The 21,775-nt window shown below is 34.8% G+C and overlaps 1 protein-coding gene across 2 annotated transcripts in view; it reads left to right on the forward strand.

Moving 5' to 3' along the window:
* Window positions 1-21,775, forward strand: part of ZPBP (zona pellucida binding protein) — a 155,005-nt gene that overhangs the window by 61,197 nt on the left and 72,033 nt on the right. For both annotated transcript variants that reach the window (XM_032758120.2, XM_032758121.2), the window contains exons 5-6: window positions 7,879-8,097; window positions 20,904-20,980. In XM_032758120.2, the coding sequence (XP_032614011.1) occupies window positions 7,879-8,097; window positions 20,904-20,980 (296 nt within the window). The remainder of the gene's footprint in view (window positions 1-7,878; window positions 8,098-20,903; window positions 20,981-21,775) is intronic.

Below are 21,775 nucleotides of genomic sequence, written 5' to 3' on the forward strand. Positions count from 1 at the left end.
AACAGTACTTTGACTATAGATCAGTGGTTCTCAAATTATGGTCTGTGAAACTCTGGGAGTCCGTGAGACACTTTCAAGGGATCAGTAAAGTGAAAACTAATTTATTATTATACTAAGATATTATTTGCTATTTCTACTATAAGATATTATTTGCTATTTCTACTAATTTATTATTATACTAAGATATTATTTGCTATTTCTACTGTGTTGATATTTGCACTTATGGTGGGTGAATTACTGTCACCTATTTAGTAGAAAGCAAGGCAGTGGCCTTGAACTGTACTGGCAATTGAATAACTTCTTAGTTGAGAGACTGCTGAAAACAAAAGCCAGGTAACAAGGGAGAAAGTGGCAGAAGTTTATGCGTGTGCTGTACCCATCATGCTGGAGAGGGCTCAATTCAAAAGTATCTCCGATTGGTGGCTTAGGGGCCTTGCTTACATAATATTTTAACAAAGGGACATAAATCCAATTTAGTGACAAAACAAAGGAGAGAGCAGTTCCAGTCTTCTAAAAGGTTAGAAAACGTGGGATGATAGTAAAATCTGTTCCCAGATTCATTTGGTGCCTGCTGGTGCTTTCTCTGGACAGATTAGCAAGTATTGTCTCCAATAAGAAAGGATTGGTGTCCTGCCATTGGGCAAATAGAGGCTAAGGCAGAATGGTCCTCTCCATTTTCAGCATCTTTAACCTTACAATCCTCAATATTTGGGGAAGAAATATTTTGTTTTTCTTCAGTCCCCCTTTTACAGCTTTAGTTTTAGAAAGTTTTACATATTAAAGTCCAAGTTGGTAGCTTTGGGGAGATTTGGGTTAGAAGTTCTAACCTGGCAAAGGGTGAGAAACAGATTGAAACAAGTAGAAAGGAACAAATTTGGGTTCCATATCTTATTGAATGAGTCTCTTAGTCCTGAGAATAATAAGCTTAGTTGAACAGGTGAGCCTGATTTCAGGAGGTGGTGTTATAGGTGAGTTTTTTTTCAAATTTGGTTTCTATATGGTATAGGCACACTGGTATTTAGTTGGAATCATTTTTATGGAAAACACAGAAAAACAAAAGTTAACATCTGGAGCAGTCTGCAAACTAGTCTTTGAGTTTGGAGGGCAGTCAGCTGAGAATATTTTAGATTTTGACTCAAAACATTTCAGTTGGGATGAACAGGGAGTGGCAATTTGATAGATTTTCCCAGATTGTCATTTGAATCAAGTGTTCCACTGAACTTTCTGTACATACATAAGTTGTTGTAGTGATTTCTCCAAAGTTTATATCAGGTTGTCTAGCATTAACTTGCAGGGCTTTAGGAAAAGCAGTTTTCATGTCTAGGGATTTCAAGTCAGATGAGTGAGTGGGAGAAATATTGGAAATTTTAGTCTGGAGAGTTGTAGTCAGATATTGGAAGAAACTAAAAATTCAAGACTCAGCCTGGATAATTTAAAAAAAAAACCCTCAAAAACAAATGGACAAAGCTAGAATCTAATAACAGGCGCACTATAGTTTTTACATTTTTCTTGAAACATAATTTTTCTCTCTCTGGTCACCTATTTCTACCAAAGATCACACTGAGTCCAGTTTTGTTGTAAAATAAGTTTTAGCCTCATTATAGTTAGCTTGATTAGTTACATAAACTGTAGCAAGGCTGGGCACAGTGGCTTACACCTGTAATCCCAGCACTTTGGGAGGCCGAGGCAAGTGGATCACCTGAGGTCAGGAGTTCGAGACCAGACTAGCCAACATAGTGAAACCCCATCTCTACTAAAAATACAAAAATTAGCCGAGTATGGTGGTACGCACCTGTAATCCCAGCTACTTGGGAGGCTGAGGTGGGAGAATCACTTGAACTTGGGAGGCAGAGGCTTCAGTGAGCAGAGATCGTGCTGCTGCACCCCAACCTGGGCAACAGAGCTAAACTCCATCTCTAAATAAATTAAATAAACTGTAGAAAGAATAATGATTGACGTTATTATAGACTCCTTTAAAGTTGGCTTTGCTGGAACTTGTCGTAAGGAAAAGACTTTTAAAATCCTCTCCAGGTTAGGAAGTCAAGCCATGGACTCACCCTCAGATTTTACCTGTAGTACTTGAGTGAATTCTTTTCTTGAAGTCCCCAAAATATTTAGAGTATTCTGCTCCTCTCAGAAACTGATATTTTTTTACTTACCACAAGGCTAGTAACCCTGTAAAGGAACCATGTAGACAGGGTACTTGGCCAGTTTCTCCAAGGGATTGATTGGATCCTAGTTAACCTTTAGTTCCTTAAAGTAGCCTGGTCATACCTGAAAATGTGACATCCCAATCAAAGCCTTTGTAGTATGTGTTTTCAACTGTGTCTTATTATGAAAGGAAACAGATTCTTATTAATGTTGTGCAAATAACTGTATTGCCATAAAATAAAAATATTTATGGTTAGTTTCTCAATTCAGAAGAACTCCGAGAGAAAGGTAAATGTTTTGATTTTGCTTATAAAAATATACTTTACCCAATTCCTGCAAACTATAAGTAGCTTAAAAAAAAAGCTTTCTTGGCTCTGGAAAAAAAAACAAAAAGTAATCAGCAATGTTTTCAACAAAAAGTCCTAAAAATAATTTTAGTCCTGCATCAGTTCAGTCCCACATAATTCTTTTTCTGCTTCATGTTAGATTAGCAATTTTATGAGTCCAGTTTTTAAAATTGGAGTTACTCAAATTCTTACCCAGTCTAATTGTATTATCTCCATGATGTCAGAAATCTGTACTTAAGTGTATTTAAAGTCTATTCCATGAATCTTCTTGAAGATACTTTAGGATTTGCAGAGAGATTTTGAAGAAAAAACAAAAGCAACAGAATAAGCAGTAACACATCCAGAATGTTTATTAGGGACCAGTTCTGTAGGCACTTCTGCCTAGCAACTACAACAATCTCAGACTCCCAGAAGGCAAAAAGATGTTCGGTGCATCAGGTGGTTAAGAAGACAGTTTTATCATGAAGAAAAAGATTCCTGTCTGTGTAGGGAAGTGTTTACCAGCCAAGGGCTAATCCTGCAAGCAGCCTCCCACCTGCAGCGTTAACTCTTTTGTGCACATAAGCTGATCCTGAATTGTTGCTGGTTAGTGTGTACTTCTGCTGGACACTCAGAAGAGTATACTTTTGATACAGTGTTTCAGAGAATTTGGGGGATATTTTGACTTAAATTCAGACTTAGTTCTATTTCAGGTAATACCTTGATATGAGTCAGATTTCTGGAGAGAAAAAGTTTTCTTTCTCTGTCCCCAGTCATACTGTGACTCAACTATAGTTCCAGCTCTGACCCCTCAGGTTCAGTTATTCTATGTGGTATTTATATATTTTACATATCTTTGATATTATAAATCATGATATATGTAATATATACTTGATAAATGTGTACCTACGCTGATGGATCAATCAGTACAAAAAGCATGTTAGAATTCCTGTTCAGAAATGAAACCTATAGAGGTTTCCTCAGCAATTAGAAGTTGTCTGGTCTCTACTCTGAATACAAAGATAGACAGTAGCTAAGTATGTGTACTTAATTTTAGCTTAAATGTGTTGGTAGGAAAGTAAACAATGGCTGGGTCCACTTCAGTGGGTGCAGGAAGCTTTTCCTGAGCGTAATCCAGGAACAGGCAGGGAAGTCTCCCTTGTTTGACAGAAGTAGCAACAGAGCGCCCTGTTTTGGAAGATGAACTCTTCTGACTTTTGGTATTGTAGTGAATTTCTTTTCATTTTTATTTTTCTTGTGTCATTTCAGTGAGAATTTGGGTTGGACAATATATATATATATGTGTGTGTGTGTGTATGTGTGTTCTCAGTTCCAGATGTTGTACTCAACTCAATAAAACTAATTGTGTATTTATTAGAAACATACATTTTTGATATTGTTCATAATTATATGACTTTAATTTCTTCCAAGATAAATATTTAAACTTAGAGAAGTGTTATACCTGAGTTTGAGTAGCATAGTGTTGAGGTTAATAGCAGAGGCTCTGGGACCAGGCTCCGTAAGTTAGAATCTTAGTTTTGATAGCATAGGCATTGGCCATGTGACATAATCCCTGCCTCCCTCAATTTCTTTATGACGGATAGAAAATCTTAATGAGATCCCTGAGGAATCGCCACACTGACTTCCACAATGGTTGAACTAGTTTACAGTCCCACCAACAGTGTAAAAGTGTTCCTATTTCTCCACATCCTCTCCAGCACCTGTTGTTTCCTGATTTTTTAATGATGGCCATTCTAACTGGTGTGAGATGGTATCTCACTGTGGTTTTGATTTGCATTTCTCTGATGGCCAGTGATGATGAGCATTTCTTCATGTGTTTTCTGGCTGCATAAATGTCTTCTTTTGAGAAGTGTCTGTTCATGTCCTTTGCCCACTTTTTGATGGGGTTGTTTGTTTTTTTCTTGTAAATTTGTTTGAGTTCATTGTAGATTCTGGATATTAGCCCTTTGTCAGATGACCCAGCCATCCCATTACTGGGTATATACCCAAAGGAGTATAAATCATGCTGCTATAAAGACACATGCAGACGTATGTTTATTGCGGCACTATTCACAATAGCAAAGACTTGGAACCAACCCAAATGTCCAACAACAATAGACTGGATTAAGAAAATGTGGCACATATACACCATGGAATACTATGCAGCCATAAAAAATGATGAGTTCGTGTCCTTTGTAGGGACATGGATGAAACTGGAAAACATCATTCTCAGTAAACTATCGCAAGGACAAAAAACCAAACACTGCATGTTCTCACTCATAGGTGGGAATTGAACAATGAGAACTCATGGACACAGGAAGGGGAACATCACATTCCGGGTACTGTTGTGGGGTGGGGGGTGGGGGGGGCGGGGACAGCATTAGGAGATATACCTAATGCTAAATGACGAGCTAATGGGTGCAGGAAATCAACATGGCACAGGGATACATATGTAACAAACCTGCACATTGTGCACATGTACCCTAAAACCTAAAGTATAATAAAAAAAAAAAAATAGCCTACCAAACAAAAAAAGTCCAGGACCAGACAGATTCACAGCTGAATTCTACCAGAGGTACAAAGAGGAGATCGTACCATTCCTTCTGAAACTATTCCAAACGATAGAAAAAGAGGGAATCCTCCTTAACTCATGAGGCCAGCATCATCCTGATAACAAAACTTGGCAGAGACACAACAAAAAAACAAAATTTCAGGCCAATATCCCTGATGAACACTGGTGCAAAAATCTTCAATAAAATACTGGCAAACCGAATACAGCAGCATATCAAAAAGCTTATCCACCACGATCAAGTCAGTTTCATCCCAGGGATGCAAGGCTGGTTAAACATATGCAAATCAATAAACATAATCCATCACACAAACAGAACCAATGACAAAAACCACGTTTATCTCAACAGATGCAGAAAAGGCCTTCAACAATATTCAACAGCCGTTCATGCTAAAAACTCTCAATAAACTAGGTATTGATGGAACGTATCTCAAAATAATAAGTGCTATTTATGACAAACCCACAGCCAATAGCATACTGAGTGGGCAAAAACTGGAAGCATTCCCTTTGAAAACTGGCACAAGACAAGGATGCCCTCTCTCACCACTCCTATTCAACATAGTGTTGGAAGTTCTGGCCAGGGCAATCAGGCAGGAGAAAGAAATAAAGGGTATTCAATTAGGAAGAGAGGAAGTCAAATTGTCTCTGTTTGCAGATAAAATGATTGTATACTTAGAAAACCCCATCGTCTCAGCCCAAAATCTCCCTAAGCTGATAAGCAACTTCAGCGTTAAGTCTGAGGATACAAAATCAATGTGCAAAAAATCACAAGGATTCCTATACACCAATAACAGACAAACAGAGAGCCAAATCATGAGTGAACTCCCATTCATAACTACTAGTAAGAGAAAAAAATCCTGGAAATACAACTTACAAGGGATGTGAAGGACCTCTTCAAGGAGAACTACAAACCACTGCTCAAGGAAATAAGAGAGGACACAAACAAATGGAAAAACATTCCATGCTTATGGATAGGAAGAATCAATATTGTGACAATGGCCATACTGCCCAAAGTAATTTCTAGATTCAATGCTATCCCCATCAAGCTATCATTGACTTTCTTCACATAATTGGAAAAAACTACTTTAAAGTTCATATGGAACCAAAAAAGAGCCCGTATAGCCAAGACAATCCTAAGCAAAAAGAACAAAGCTGAAGGTATCACGCTACCTGACTTAAAACTATACTACAAGGCTACAGTAACCAAAACAGCATGATACTGGTACCAAAACAGATATATAGACCAATGGAACAGAATAGAGGCCTCAGAAATAACGCCACACATGTACAACCATGTGATCTTTGACAAACCTGACAAAAACCAGAAATGGGGTAAAGGATTCCCTATTTAATAAATGGAAAACTGGCTAGCCATATCCAGAAAGCTGAAACTGGATCCCTTCCTTACACTTTATACAAAAATTAACTCGAGATGGATTAAGGACTTAAACATAAGACCTGAAACCATAAAAACCCTAGAAGAAAACCTAGGCAATACCATTCAGGACATAGGCATGGGCAAAGACTTCATGACTAAAACACCAAAAGCAATGGCAACAAAAGCCAAAATAGACAAATGGGATCTAATTAAACTAAAGAGCTTCTGCACAGCAAAAGAAACTATCATCAGGATGAACAGGCAACATACAGAATGGGAGAAAATTTTTGCAATCTATATTTACATCTGACAAAAGGCTAATATCCAGAATCTACAAAGAACTTAAACAAATTTACAAGAAAAAAAACAACCCTATCAAAAAGTGGGTGAAGGATATGAACTTCTCAAAAGAAGACGTTTATGCACCCAACAAACATATGAAAAAAAGCTAATCATCACTGGTCATTAGAGAAATGCAAATAAAAACCACAATGAGATACCATCTCATAGAATGGTGATCATTAAAAAGTCAGGAAACAACAGATGCTGGAGAGGATGTGAAGAAATAATAACACTTTACACTGTTGGTGGGAGTGTAAATTAGTTCAACCATTGTGGAAGTCAGTGTGGTGATTCCTCAAGGATCTAGAACTAGAAATATCATTTGACCCAGCAATCCCATTACTGGGTATATACCCAAAGGATTATAAATCATTCTACTATAAAGACACATGCACACACATGTTTACTGCAGCACTGTTCATGATAGCAAAGACTTGGAACCAACCCAAATGCCCATCAATGATAGACTGGATAAAGAAAATGTGGCACATATACACCATGGAATACTATGCAGCCATCAAAAACGATGAGTTCATGTCCTTTGCAGGGATATGGATGGAGTTGGAAACCATCATTATCAGCAAACTAACTGACGAACAGAAAAACCAAACACTGCATGTTCTCACTCTTAAGTGGGAGTTGAACAATGAGAACACATGGACACAGGGAGAGGAACATCACACACCAGGGCCTGTCGTGGTGTGGGGGGCTAGGGGAGGGATAGCATTAGGAGAAATACCTAATGTAGATGACGGGTTGATGGGTGCAGCAAACCACCATGGCACGTGTATACCTATGTAACAAACCTGCACGTTCTGCACATGTACCCCAGAACTTACAGTATAATTAAAAAAAGAAAAAGTCAAAAAAAAAAAAAAAAAGAAAATCTTAATGAGAGATTCAAATGAGTCACTATTTGTAAAGTGTCTATCATAGTATTTGGTACTTAGTAACTGCAAGATAAGTGTTGATGAACTAAAAATAAATATGATTGTATCTAAAAACATGCACCAAGAATTTATACCAAACAATGATATTTCTTAAATAGTTGCAATATGTTTGAATTATTTAAATGACCATTTTTGTGTCTTTCTCGTCTTAATTTTTTACAGCTTATCGTGAGCCTCATTATTATTATCAGTTCACAGCTCGATATCATGCAGCTCCCTGCAATAGTATTTATAATATTTCTTTTGAGAAGAAACTTCTTCAGATTTTAAGCAAACTGCTTCTTGACCTTTCATGTGAAATTTCCTTACTTAAGTCTGAATGCCATCATGTTAAAATGCAAAGAGCTGGTTTACAAAATGAATTGTTCTTTACATTTTCAGGTAAGTCTATACAATTTGTTAGAAAAGCAAACGGAGAACATGTAACTAATAGTTAAAAAAATGTTGTTAATTACTCACAGCATTTTTACGATGTAAACACTATACATCCAAATATATTTTGTTCTCTACTTTGACTTAGTGCTATTAACCCCTCAAATAGAATTCTGCTGATTCGTGTACTAATGAAAAGTTTGCTCTCTCAATAACTTACACTGTTATGATAATTTACTGTAGAGTGGAATTTAGTATAAGGAATGTCATGGTATTTAGATATAATGATTTAATTTGTAAAATCATCTAATTATAAGGTGGGTTAATATCATAGACCAGAGGAACTGTCTAGCTTAATATGCTTTTCTTAATAATGTGGAGTAGAGGCCCAGTATTTTCTGGAAAACAAAGAATTGGACTTTGTATCTTTATATTTATCTTTATATTTATATATAACATTTATATTTATAATGGTTTATGAATGTCCACTTAGGAATACCTACCCATGTGTTTTTAAGGGGTCCGAGTGACAGTAGAGCACTCCTCCACTTTCATCTCAAATGTTATTGCTTGCTAGTTTCCTTCCTCCTTTTTTAGTGTTTTTTTTTTAAATTATTATTTCTCTGCTATCAGAGTTTGATTGTATTTAACCATTTCCCTGACTTTCCCTTCTCTTTCTTTTTTGGCCATCTAGGATTGAAGTTTTAGAAGCACAGTCGAGAGGCATGAAACTTTAAGGGAAAAAAAACAAGAGAAGTTCAGCCTCATTTTCTGTCTTTTATCTTCCTTACTTTTCACCTCTGGTCCCTTCTCTTCTCTCTTTTCTTCTCCTCTGCCCTCCCCTCCCCTTGCTATTCCCCTTCCCTTCCCTGTCCTTCCCTCTCTCTCCTCTTCACCAGAAATACATTGAGAGTTTTTCTCCAGCCCCTGGGTCTGTTTAATAGGTAGATCAGTCCTTAGAAAACCTGAAAGTTTGGCTCTCTTCAGGTTCAGCACTTTGTGAGGCTGAGGCAGGTGGATCACTTGAGGTCAGGAGTTTGGGACCAGCCTGGCCAACATGGGGAAACCTGCCTCTACTAAAAATACAAAAATTAGCCGGGCATGGTGGCGTGGGCCTGTAATCCCAGCTACTTGGGAGGCTGAGGCAGGAGAATCACTTGAACCTGGGAAGCTGAGGTTGCAGTGAGCTGAGATCGTGCCACTGCACTGCAGCCTGGCTGACAGAGTGAGAATCTGTTAAAACAACAACAACAGCAGCAACAACAACAACAACAACAACAAAAAGCTGAAAATATACTAGACTCATGAAAGAGATGATATCCAATAGAAATGAAGCATTGTGGGCTTGATTTGCATTTCTCCAAAGGCAAATGTTGTTGAGCATCTTTTCATGTGCTTATTGGTTATCTGTGTATCTTCTTTGGAGAAATGTTTATTCAAGTCCTTTGCTCAATTTAAAATTGGGTTGTGTGTCTTTTTGGTGTTGTTGTAAGAGTTCTTTATATATTCCAAATACTGTATTCTTATTAATATGTGATATGCAAATATTTCTTCCATTTTATAGGTTGTTTTCTTACTTTCTTAATAATATCCTTCGATGCCCAGTTGATTTTAATTTTGATGATGTCCAATTTACCTATTTTTTCCTTGTGTTTCTTGTATTTTCAGTGGCATTTCTAAGAATATATTGCCAAATCTGAGGTCATCAAGATTTACTCCTTCTGTAGTTTTAGCTATTACACTTAGGTCTAAGATTCATTTTGAGCTAATTGTATATATAGTATGAGGTATGGGTTCAACCTTATACTTCATATTTTGCATGTGGCTGTCTGGTTGTCTAAGAACATTTGTTAAAGAGACCATTCTTTTCCAGATTGAATGTTCTTGGCACCCTTGTTGAAAGTCAGTTAACCATAAATATATGGGCTTATCTCTGAACTCTCAATTCTATTGCATTGTTCTGTATTTCTGTTCTTCTGTCAGTACACCATTTTGATTACTGTTTGATTTGTGGCACTTTTGAAATTGAGAAGTGAGAGTGCCTCCAATTTTGTTCTTCCTTTGTAACATTGTTTTGGTAATTTGAGATTGTTTGTAATTCCATATGATTTTTAGCATCTCCTCTATTTCTGACAAAAATCACCATTGGGGTTTTGATAGGGATTGCACTGGATCCAGACATAGCTTTGGATATTATTGCCACCTTAACAATATTAAGTTTTTTAATCTGTGAATACAGGATAGCTTTGCATTTATTTAGAACTTGTTTAATTTCAGCAGCATTTTACAGTTTTCAATGTATAACTATAGTCCTGTAACTCTTGACAAATGTATTTCTAAGTATTTTATTATTTCTGATGCTATTATAAGTAGAAATTTTTTTAATTCCCTTTATACATTGGTCATTGCTAGTGTATAGAAATACACTGGTTATTTTTTTTTTAATGGATTCTGCACCCTTGGTTGTATTCCTTTATTAGCTCTAATAGTGTTTTTTGTTTTGTTTGGTTTTTGTGAAATCTTTAGTAGTTTTTATATAGAAGATCATGTTGTCTGTGGATAGCAATAGCTTTACTTCACACTTTCCACCCTGGATACATTTTACACCTTTTTCTTGCAAAATTGCTCTTGCTTGAACTTCCAGCACAATGTTTAGTAGAAGTGGCACAATTGGCATCTTAGTCTTGTTCTTGATCTTAGGAGGAAAGCTTTCAGTCTTTCACTGTTGAGTATGATACTTGCTGTGGGTTTATAATGAAAGGACTTTGTATTTTGTTAAATACTACTTTTATATGAAATGAGATTATCATGTGTTTTTTTATTTTCACCCTGCCTTCTATTAATGCACTGTACTCTATTTCGATTACAATCTTTGCATTCCTGGATTATACCCCACTGGGTCATGGTATATTCTTTACCATACTACTGGAATTGGTTTGCTATTTTTTAATTAAGAATTTTGCATTCATAATGGATATTGGCCTGTAATCATATAATTTTCTGGCATTGGTGTCAGGGTAATGCTAGCTTCATGATATGAGTTAGGAAATGTTACGTCCTCTTCTATTCTTTTGGAAGAAAGTGAGATGAATTTTATTTAATTCTTCTTTAACTGATATAATTCATCACTGAGGCCTTTGGGTTCTGGTTTTTTCTTTGTTGGCAGGTTTTTGATTAGTGATTCAAACTCCTTACTTAGTTATAGACCTATTTATATTTTCTGTTTATTCTTGAGTCAGTTTTGGTAGTTTGTGTGTTTCTAGCAATTTATTTCATTTAGGTTACTTAATTTATTGGCCTACAATGGTTTATAGTGTTCTCTTGTTATCCTTTTTATTTCTGAAAGGTAGTTAGTAATGTCTGTACTTTGATTTCTCTATGTGAATGTTTGTCAATTTTATTGCATTTTTTCCAAAAACCGGTTTTGTTTCCTTTATTGCTTTTTCTATTCTCTATTTTATATCTTTTCTACTCTTTATTATTTCCTTCTTTTTGCTAGCTCTGGTTTTAATTCATTCTTCTTTTTCTAGTTTCTTAAGGTGTGACATTAAGTAATTGATTTGAAATCTTTCTTCTTGTTAAGTATAGGTGTTTACACCCATACATTTCCTTCTGAGTACTGCTTTAACTGCAACCCATACTTTTTGGTAAGTTGTATTTTCATTTTCATTCATCTGCAAGTATTTTCTAACTTCCCTTATAATTTTTTTGACCTGTTTGTTGTTTAGGAGTATGTTGTTCAGTTTCCACATATTTGTATACATTCTAGACATCCTTCTGTTAAGGCTTTCTGATTTCTTTCTTTTGTGGTCATAGAAGTCTAGTCCAAATGACCACCAGGATGGCTAAATAGTAGAAAGAAGAGATTTATTGGTGACATCAACTTGCAATTTGGGAAGGTATGGTCTCTGGTGTGGACTGAAGGCACTCTCTCTTCCAAAGGGAAAGGGTCCATATTAACAATAGGGTCTTATATATTCAGCTTGTTTTGGGTAAAGCTATACATACTTATGAGGGGGGTTGAGCACATGTTCAATGGGTAGACATGTATGTAACGTACGTTCCATGTTCACTTTGGGGTGGGGTTTTAGCATTAAAATGAGGTAGAATTTGGCTCTGTCTGTTGAAAGGTTGACTATAAAACACAAAGAATTTGTGTGCAGTCTCTATTAGCTTGCTGAAACTGGCTTAAGGTCTGCAGTTGCCTTTCAGGAAGGAGTATTTGTAAGGCAGATTCTCTGTCCAGTCAGAATTTTAGTGGTCTGGGTTGTAAATCAGAGTTAGGAAGGGAGTCTGGTAATTTGTCCGATAGCTCCTGTTGTTAAAGAGTTTAGCAAGGTATGTGTGTGTGTGTGTGTGTGTGTCTGTGTTTGTTGTTTTTAGTTGCCATAGAAATTTAGGGAATTGACATGTCAGCTGAGCCCTGAACCTTTAGCTCATAGCTAATTTTTGTTTTCTTAACCTTGGGATCCATCTTAGTTGATAAAGGGGCATCTATTTTTGTTTCTCAGATTATGGAAGCTACTTTATATCATTTTCATCTTCTTATACTTACTGAGACTCTTTTGTGGTTACACATATGGTCTACCTGGAGGAATGTTTCATGTGTACTTGTGAAGTATGTGTATTCTCCTGTTGTTGGGTGGAAGGTCCTGTGTATATTGTATAGAACTAGTGTTGTTCAAGTACTCTATCTGCTTATTGATCTTCTGCCTTTTATATTCATTATTGAAGGTGCGTTATTGATGTCTTCCACTATTATTATCTGCTTTTCCCTTCAGTTCTGTCAATTTTTTCTTCATATAATTTGGGACTCTGTTGTTAGAGGCCTATATACTTATAAATGTTATATCTTCTTTAATAGATTGGCCCTTTTATCAAAATATAATGCATTTCTTTGCATCTTGTAACAATTTTTGACTTAAAGTTTATTTTATCTGATGTTTATATAGAGATCTGTTTGTATTTTTTGTTTCTTCTTGAGTTAGTTTTGGTAGAGTAGTGTGTTTCCAGCAACTTATCCATTTTATCTAGATTAGATAACTATTTGCACAAAATATCTTTTTTCATTCATTTACTTTTAACCTATTTTTTTGTTTTTGCACCTAAGGTGAATCTCTTGTAGACAATAGTTAGATCCTGCATTTTTATCCATTATGTCCACTTCTGCCTTTTAATTTGTGCCTTTAAACCACTTACATTTAAAATTATTGCTGATAAAGGAGGACTTACTTTTGCCTTTTTGCTACACATTTTCTATATTGTGTGGGGTTTTTTTACATTGACTACTTTTAGAGCAGTTTTTACTTTACAGAAAAATTGAGCAAAGTATAGACACACACATTTTTACATGCATATTTGTATGTAAAAAGTCACTAACAAACCCAAGGTCACTTTAATTTTCTTCTTTGTTTCCAGCTTTCCAGTTTTGTGTATTTTACAAACATGTCTGTGATTATATTATGAAGTTAATTTTGGTGAAACGTATAAGTCTAGATTTATTTGCATGTGGATATCCAGTTGGTCAAGCATCATTTTTTAAATGACTATATTTTCTCCCTTGAATTGCCATTTTTTCCTTTGTGAATGATCAGTTGAGTATATTAACATGGGTATATTTCTGGGATTTCTGTTCACTTACATTGGTCTCTTTGTCTGTTCTTTCATTGGTACTATACTGTCTTGATTTCTGTAGTTTTATAGTAAGTCCTGAAGTTGGGTAATGTTGGTCCTCTGTATTTCTTGCCTTTAATAATGTGTTGGCTCTTCTAGGTCTTTTGCCTTTTCACATAAATTTTAGAATCAGTTTGCAGATAAACACAAAATATTTTACTGATATTTTGAGTGTCATTGAGTTTAAAGTATATATCAAATTGGCAAGAACTGACATTGTAACGATAGTGGATCTTCCTATCTATGAACATGGAATATCTTTTTGTTTACTTAGATCTTTGATTTTTTTAATCAGAGTTTTACAGTTTACCTCATAGAGATATTGTACATATTTTGTTATATATTTCATTTTTGTTAGTGTAATGGCATTTCAATGTTTTCAAATTACAATTGTTTATTACAAGTACATAGGAAAGCAATTTACTTTTTAAAACAATTTTTAACTGTATAAATTTAAGGTATACAACATGTTTACACACACATATGTACATATTAAAATAACTATTGCAAGTCAAGCAAACTAACGTATCTATTATCTCACATCATTATCTCTCTTTTCCTCTCCACCCCATGGTAAGAGCATGACTCATGGTAAAATGACTCTTCTTGCAAGTTTTTAAGCATATAATACCTTATTATTAACTAGAGTCCTCATGTGGTACATCAGAACATCAGATCTCTAGATTTATTCATCCTTCTTAACTACAACTTTGTACACTTTGATTCATATCTCCTTATTACTCCCACCCCTGCCCTGCCCCTGGGTAACCACCATTCTACTTCCTGATTTCATGTATTCAATTTTCTTTTTTTCTTAAAGTGAGATCATTCTGTATGTTTCTTTCTGAGCCTATAGTATTTCACTTAACATATGTCCTTTAGATTCATCTGTATTGTTGCAAATGGCAGAATCTCCTTTTTTAAGGCTGAATAATATTCCTCTGTGTGTGTGTGTGTGTGTGTGTATAATGCATTTATTTATTTATATCTATCCAGTCATCCATCATTGAACACTTAGGTTATTTCCATATCTTGGCTGTTATGAATAATGCTGCAGTGAACATGGGAGCACAGATAAATGTATGAGGTTGTGGTTTCATTTCTTTCGGATATGTGCCCAGAAGAGGGATTGCTTGGTCAAATGGTAGTTCTATTTTTAATTTCTTTAGTAACCTCTATACTGTTTTCCACAATTGTTGTACCAATGTACATTTCTACTAACCGTATACAGGGGTTCCAGTTTCTCCACACCCTCACCACTACATTTTCTATCATCTTTTTGACAATAGCCATCTTGACAGGCATGAGATCTTATCCCATTGTGGTTTTCATTTGCATTTCCCTGATTATTGGTGACGTTAAGCACTTTTTCCTGTTTTTTCTTCTTCTCCTTCTGGCATTACCATGTTGTATATTATACAACTTATGCTATTATTCCACAGTTCTAGGATATTCTTTTCTTGTTTTTTTCTTTCTTTGAGAAATTTCTACTGATGTATTTTCAAGCTTCAATCTATTTGATTCTTTCCTCCAGCCCACTGATGGGCTCATCAAAGGCATTCTTCATTTTGGTTAAAGTGATTTTGATATCTAGCATTTCCTTGTGATTCTTAGAGTTTCCATCTCTCTCACTGCATTATCCATTCTGTTCTTGCATCTTGTCCCATTTTTTCCATGAGAACTCTTAGCATATTATTCATAATTATTTTACATTTCTGTACCGTAATTCCCAAATTTCTGCCATATCTGAGTTTGGTTTTGATGGTTGCTCTGTTTCTTGAAACTGTGTTTAATTGACTTTTAGTATGTTTTCCATTTTTGTGTGTGTGTGTGTGGAAAGCTGAACATTATGCACCAGGTAGTAAAAAATTAGTTAAATAGTTCTTTTGGTGTGTGATATTCCTGTTTATCTGGCTGGGATTTGGGCTTTGTTTACTGTTTATCGTAGTACTAGAGGCTACATTTTTTTTTGATCCTCTTGTTACTATCTTTCCTATGGTCTTTGAGTCATATGGAGACTTTTTCTTGAATAAGACTTGAAATGCTTTCCATAATAATACCATGGCATTATACGGAACTCTGTAAACATAGTGGTAATATATGCATGTATGGGGGGTAAGCATCCTGTAAGTCTGTGATTTGCTCTCAGTTTTTTCAGAGAGCCTGTGTCCTTTGCCTGAGACCTTCACAAGTGCTTCTTTTTCTCAGTTTACACTGAGAGGGCTAGAGGGTATTTGAATTTCGTATTTCCCTTCCCCCACGTCATTGAGACTCTGGTAAAAATGAAACTTTGTTAAGGTATTTCTCTTGAGGCAGGGTTTCCAAAATACTAGTTGTACTTCAGATGCTCCTGTTGTGCTTTGGTTTGGTTTACTTCCAAGTGGTTACTTTTCTCCTTCCATTTGCTAGAAGCACAAGGAGATTTTCCTCCAGTCTTAACCCCGAGAACTTGTTGGGTTTCCTGGACATAAAACTCATGAAAGTTTGGAAGCCCTCCCCTGCCGCCCAAGAATGCACCCCATTGCAGTTTTAACTGTGGAGCTTGTCCACCCTGAACTTCTTAGCAGTCCTTCAATTATAATTTAAATTATCCTGGTAATGGCTCCAGTAGCAGGCTTCTGGTCCTGGTAAGTTGTGATTCTCTGTATACACCTATCTGCCTCTACATTTTTGGAAACTGCAGTTTTCCCAGTGACCTCAATTTTCTGATGGGTCTAAGAAAAGTTGCAGATTTTTTTGTTGTTGTTGATACAGGCCTGACAACTGACAAGTTCTTTAGATGTCAAATAGAAACCAGAAGTTGTCTCATATCTTTTTTGTTTGATTATCCCTATTACTACCTTCTTTTGTGTTTAATTATTTATAGAATACCATTTAAATTTCCTTCTCATTTTATTTTATTAATATATTTTAGTTGTTTTCTTGGTGGCTAACCTGAGAACTATAATTAGAATTTCAAACTCATAAGAAACTAGTTTGAATTGATTCCAGCTTAGTTATAATAGTATTCCAAAACTCTGCTCCTGTGAAGGTCACTCCTCCTCTATGCTGTTGTCCCTAATTCCATTACTATGTATTGTGTATACACTAACATAGATTTGTAGTTATTATTCGTAGTTATTGTTTTACTCATTTGTCATTATTATCATATAAAAAAGATGAGTGAAAAAAGAATACTGACTGTTATATTTATCTATATTTACGTTTTATATTTATCTAGATGTACTCCTGTGTAGTTACTTTTGCCAGTATTCTTTTTTTGTGTGTGGTAACAAGTTACTATCTATTCTTCATCAGCTGTTGATTTTTGGAAGATCTTAGATTCTTCTTCATTTTTGAAAGCTTGTTTTGCCAGATACAGGATTCTTGGTTGAAATGTTTTTATTTCAGTTCTTTAAATATATCATCCCACTGTCTTCTATCCTCTGTGGTTTTTCATGAAAAATCTGATGTTCATCTTATTGTGGACACCTAGTATGTGACAAATTACTTCTTTCTTGCTGCTTTTAGGATTCTCTGTCTTTGATTTTTTAAAAAATGGTTGCCCATTTATTATAAATAATATTACAGAAGATACAGATATACTGCCAGATGGAAAAGATGCACAGGGCAAGGCATGTGGGAAGGGGCCTGGAGCTTACATGCCCACTTTGGGCATGCCACCACCCAGTATCTCTGCATGTTCAGCAACCCAGAAGCTTCTGTCATTGATTTTTGAAAGTTTCATTATAATTTGTCTCAGTGTGGGATTCCTTGTATTTACCCTATGTGAATTCTATTTATCTTGTATGTGTTTTATCAAATTTGGGAAATTTTGGCCATTATTTCTTCAAATACTCTTTTTGCCACTTTCTCACTTTTCTCTCTTTCTGTGACTCCCATCATGTATCTGGTGGTACACTTGATGTTGTTACACAGATGTCTTAGGTTCTCTTCACTTAAAATTTTTTTTTTGTTTCTTCTCTGACTGGATAATTTCAGTGAACTGTCTTCAAGTTCACTAATTCTTTCTTTTGCTTGCTCAAATCTGTTGTTGAAAATGTTTAGTGAATTCCTCATTTCAGTTGTTACAATTTTCTGCTCCATAATTTTTATTAGATTTTGTTCTGTAACTTCTTTTGCTTTATTGATAATCTCTATTTGTGAAGGCATCATTTTCCCTATTTAGTTCTTTGTTCATGGTTTTCTTTAGTTCTTTGAGCATATTTAAGATAGCTGATTTAGAGTTTTTGTCCAGCAAGTCCAATGTCTGTGTTTCCTCAGGGACAATTTCTATTATATTTTGTTCTCTGTGAATGAGCCATACATTCTTGTTTCTTTATATAACTTCTATTTTTTTTAAACTTTACATTTTAAAATATTTTAATGGATACTTTTGAAATCAGATCCTTCTGCCTCTTCAGTGTGTATGGTTCTTGCTTGTGTGGGTTGTAGTTGTTTGTTTCATAATTTTCTGCATCTTTTGTCATGTCGTCCGAGGTCTGTCTTCCATTTACTTGAACTTTTGTTACATACACATATTTAACCTTTGAATTCTCTTTAACCTTTGTGGTCAGCTACTGACTTGACAGAGATTTTCTTAAATTCTGTGTTGAAGTCATCTTTTGTTGATTTAGCATTCACTTGGTTGTTGTAAACATTTGATCATTTTCTGGAGTTCTGACAAAAGTTGATTCTGGCCATTTTTGTTCATTTTTTTCCATGTTTCTATGGAAAGAGGTGGTTAGCAGTTTTCTTCTTTACTATTTTTGCTGGCGTCATTTCTATCTTCTTCATTTTTTAATCTTGTAGAAAACTTATCTTACAAAAAGCTAGGTGATTGTATACAGGATGAGGTTAGTCAGCTAGCCTAAATAAAGAGGGGATGTGCGAGAAGCTCAGGAGGAGATAGCTGATGCAGACAACATGAGTGTCATGTGGTTTGCCTGATATGGTGGGGATGGATATAATGTCTGTTGCCTGTTGACACCATTAATACTGGACTTGGGCTGAAACAGTCTCCTAGATATTTTTTACTTTAGCAATCTTTTATGTATACTGATTCTGAAAAGATAGATAAGAAAAGACCTTATATTTCTGTTGATTCTATGTTGTGGTTTCTGACAGTTTTGCATTAGTTTCATGAATAGTAGATCTTAATGAATGTTAAAAGTTGCCTTAAACTTGTATAAAGATTCAAAAGTAAGAAAATTTTACATCATCGTGATGATTCAATCTCATAATCATTTTATGATGCATTGGTAGACTCAGGTCTGCCACCTTCTGAATTACTTTGTGGACAGTCCATTCAAAAGCTGTACCTTAGGTTATTAATATTTAAAAGACCTGGCTACAGTTTGCTAGTGCTTTTCATAACTCTAGTATATATATATATATATATATATATATTTTTTTTTTTTTTTTTTTTGAGACAGAGTCTCACTCTGTTGCTGAGGCTGGAGTGCAATGGCATGATCTCAGCTCACTGCAACCTCCACCTTCCGGGTTCAAGTGATAAAATTTAGAGATCTAACTTTTCTTGGGCCTAAATTTAGATAACCTCGTTTTAAAAGGACTTAAGGTAAAAATAGAATATAAATAAAACCTTTTCTTCCCCAAGTCTGTGACTCTAGTTGGACCTCTGTCTGAAATTAACTAATCTAATTTTATAAGATCACTAGGTTGGATTTTGTTATCTTCTCTATAATATTGTATAGTACCTCATAATATCAACTCAGATGGCAAGAGTGAAGTTTTACACCATGTATGGGTTTGGGAAGATATGAAAGAAATATGTTTAAACAACAAAATAAAGATTTCCTGTTATTCTGGGAATATACTCTGCATATATTCATACTTTTATGATCAATTTTATGATCTTCCTATCAACAGTTGTCCATCAGACATATTTTACATGACATACTAGGTAAATGTTGGTAATGTAGAGTAAGGATCCCTCTTCAAGATTATATTATAGTAAAAAGAAAATATTCATATAATAATAGTACAACTTATGTAAATACTATAGAAGAGTTACCAAGTGTTTTATGGGTTCTAAGGAAGTGAAGATGTTATTAAGGAGATGAACACTTAAGGAGGCCCCTGAAAAATTATTGGTGTTTTGAAAGAATTTTATGGAAAATGAACAACTTAAAGTCATGTACACAGGCATCATAGAGCAATATTAGGAGTAGAATAGCGAATGGATAGCATCCAAATAGAGTTATGGGAAAAACAAAATTGTCAAGATTCGTAGTAGATAAATTATAGAGATTTTGGTTGCTGGGGTAAAGTATTTGTTTTTAAATACATCCTCATAACTGGAAAGGGTGACAAAAATCACATTATTCAGCCCCTTGTTTTACAGATTAGAGTAGAAGCCTCAAATGTTATTTTACATTATACCTATGTTTATTAGTAGACCTCCTATAGAACTCAGGCTAGAAATCAGATTTCTTTCCATGTGTTTTTTACATCTTGTAGTACAATAGGAACATTTCTCAGATGATCTTGGAGAGACAGTACTCATTTCTACATTGCTAAATTCAATGAGATTTTGTTGATTTTGTTCGCTTATGTATCCCAAGCACCTAGAGTAATTCCTGGCACACAGTAGGCTCCTGGCAATTATTTATTAAATAAATGAATGTATATCTGAGTGTAAATATTCATCATTTGAGTTACCATGACCACTACTAAAATCCAACCACATTTCCCTTTCCAGTATTGTGATCAGAGTTTATCCTACCTCTATCATTTTGCAGCTAGAGATTAAGAATTGAGTTAAATGACACACAGTATATTATATAGAGTTAAATACAGTATTGAATGAGTGCACATAAATGTATACATTACATATACATATGTATGTTATTAAAATTGAAACAAATCTGTTGCTCTGATTTTACAAAATCAACAGCCAAACATTATCAGGAAAGTTGATTAATTCTTAAGTTCACTGAAGAAATAAGGTTGTCTTGATTTATAGAAAGCAAATTGTTAACTTAGGTTTTTTGCTAAAAAGAGTCATTTAGCACTAGGAAAATTGCTTAATATTTTAATGGAAGAGAAATATTAGAATATCCTTTCATTTTTCAGAAGCCAATTTAAATGTTGTGACAGAATACATTATACCTATGATAAAATATAATATACTTTCTCAGTTTCATCTCTAGACACTGAAAAAGGACCCAAGCCATGTGCAGACCATAATTGTGAACCTTCCAAAAGACTTTTTAAGGTATGTTATGTGAGGCTGGTAAAAGGAAAAAAAAAGTTAAATGAACATGCCCCATGTGTAAGTAAGCATCCTAGCTATTTATAAAATACATTGAATCACCACAGTTAAGGATTTCAACAATAAAAATAAAACTTTACCCGCTAATAAAAGATAAGACATTAATAGAATTTATCTTTATAAAATACTTTCAAATTTAGCCTTTTGTAATTGGTTATATGAAGAATGGTTTTTCTATTTGTTTTGCCTTATTTGCTATTGCTAATTAATTTATAATTATTATTCAGATAGAATATGTCCATGTTGCCATTGTCCATCATAAATAACAAGCAAATTTGAACCATCTTTATAATCTATTTTCATATTGCTTTGCTCTATACCCAGCATCCTGTATCTATGCTTAGGATGAAAATGATGCTATGTCTTCTAGAAGCAATTTAAATTAGTTGTTTTTTACATTATGCTAACATATTGTTCATGTTCAGTGAATTTGTGACAATATTTTCCTATGCCTAATTATAATTTACTGACCATAAACACATTGTAAACAGTAATATTTTTAAATGTTTGGCATATATAATTATCTACATTATAATGGTTGTAAAGTGTTTCTACTAAAGGCATAAGTATTGTATACAGAGATCAATATCCATTATTTTTGCCTAGTGAAATTGACAAGGGGATTATTTCTTAATTTGTACTCAGTAAGCCTCCTGAAATATAGTTTAAATCAGGCATCCCCAACTCCTTGGCCACAGACTGGTACCAATCCATGGCCTGTTAGGAACCGGGCCATAC

This window comes from Hylobates moloch, unplaced genomic scaffold, assembly GCF_009828535.3.
Source record: "Hylobates moloch isolate HMO894 unplaced genomic scaffold, HMol_V3 SCAFFOLD_1, whole genome shotgun sequence".
NCBI lineage: Eukaryota > Metazoa > Chordata > Mammalia > Primates > Hylobatidae > Hylobates > Hylobates moloch.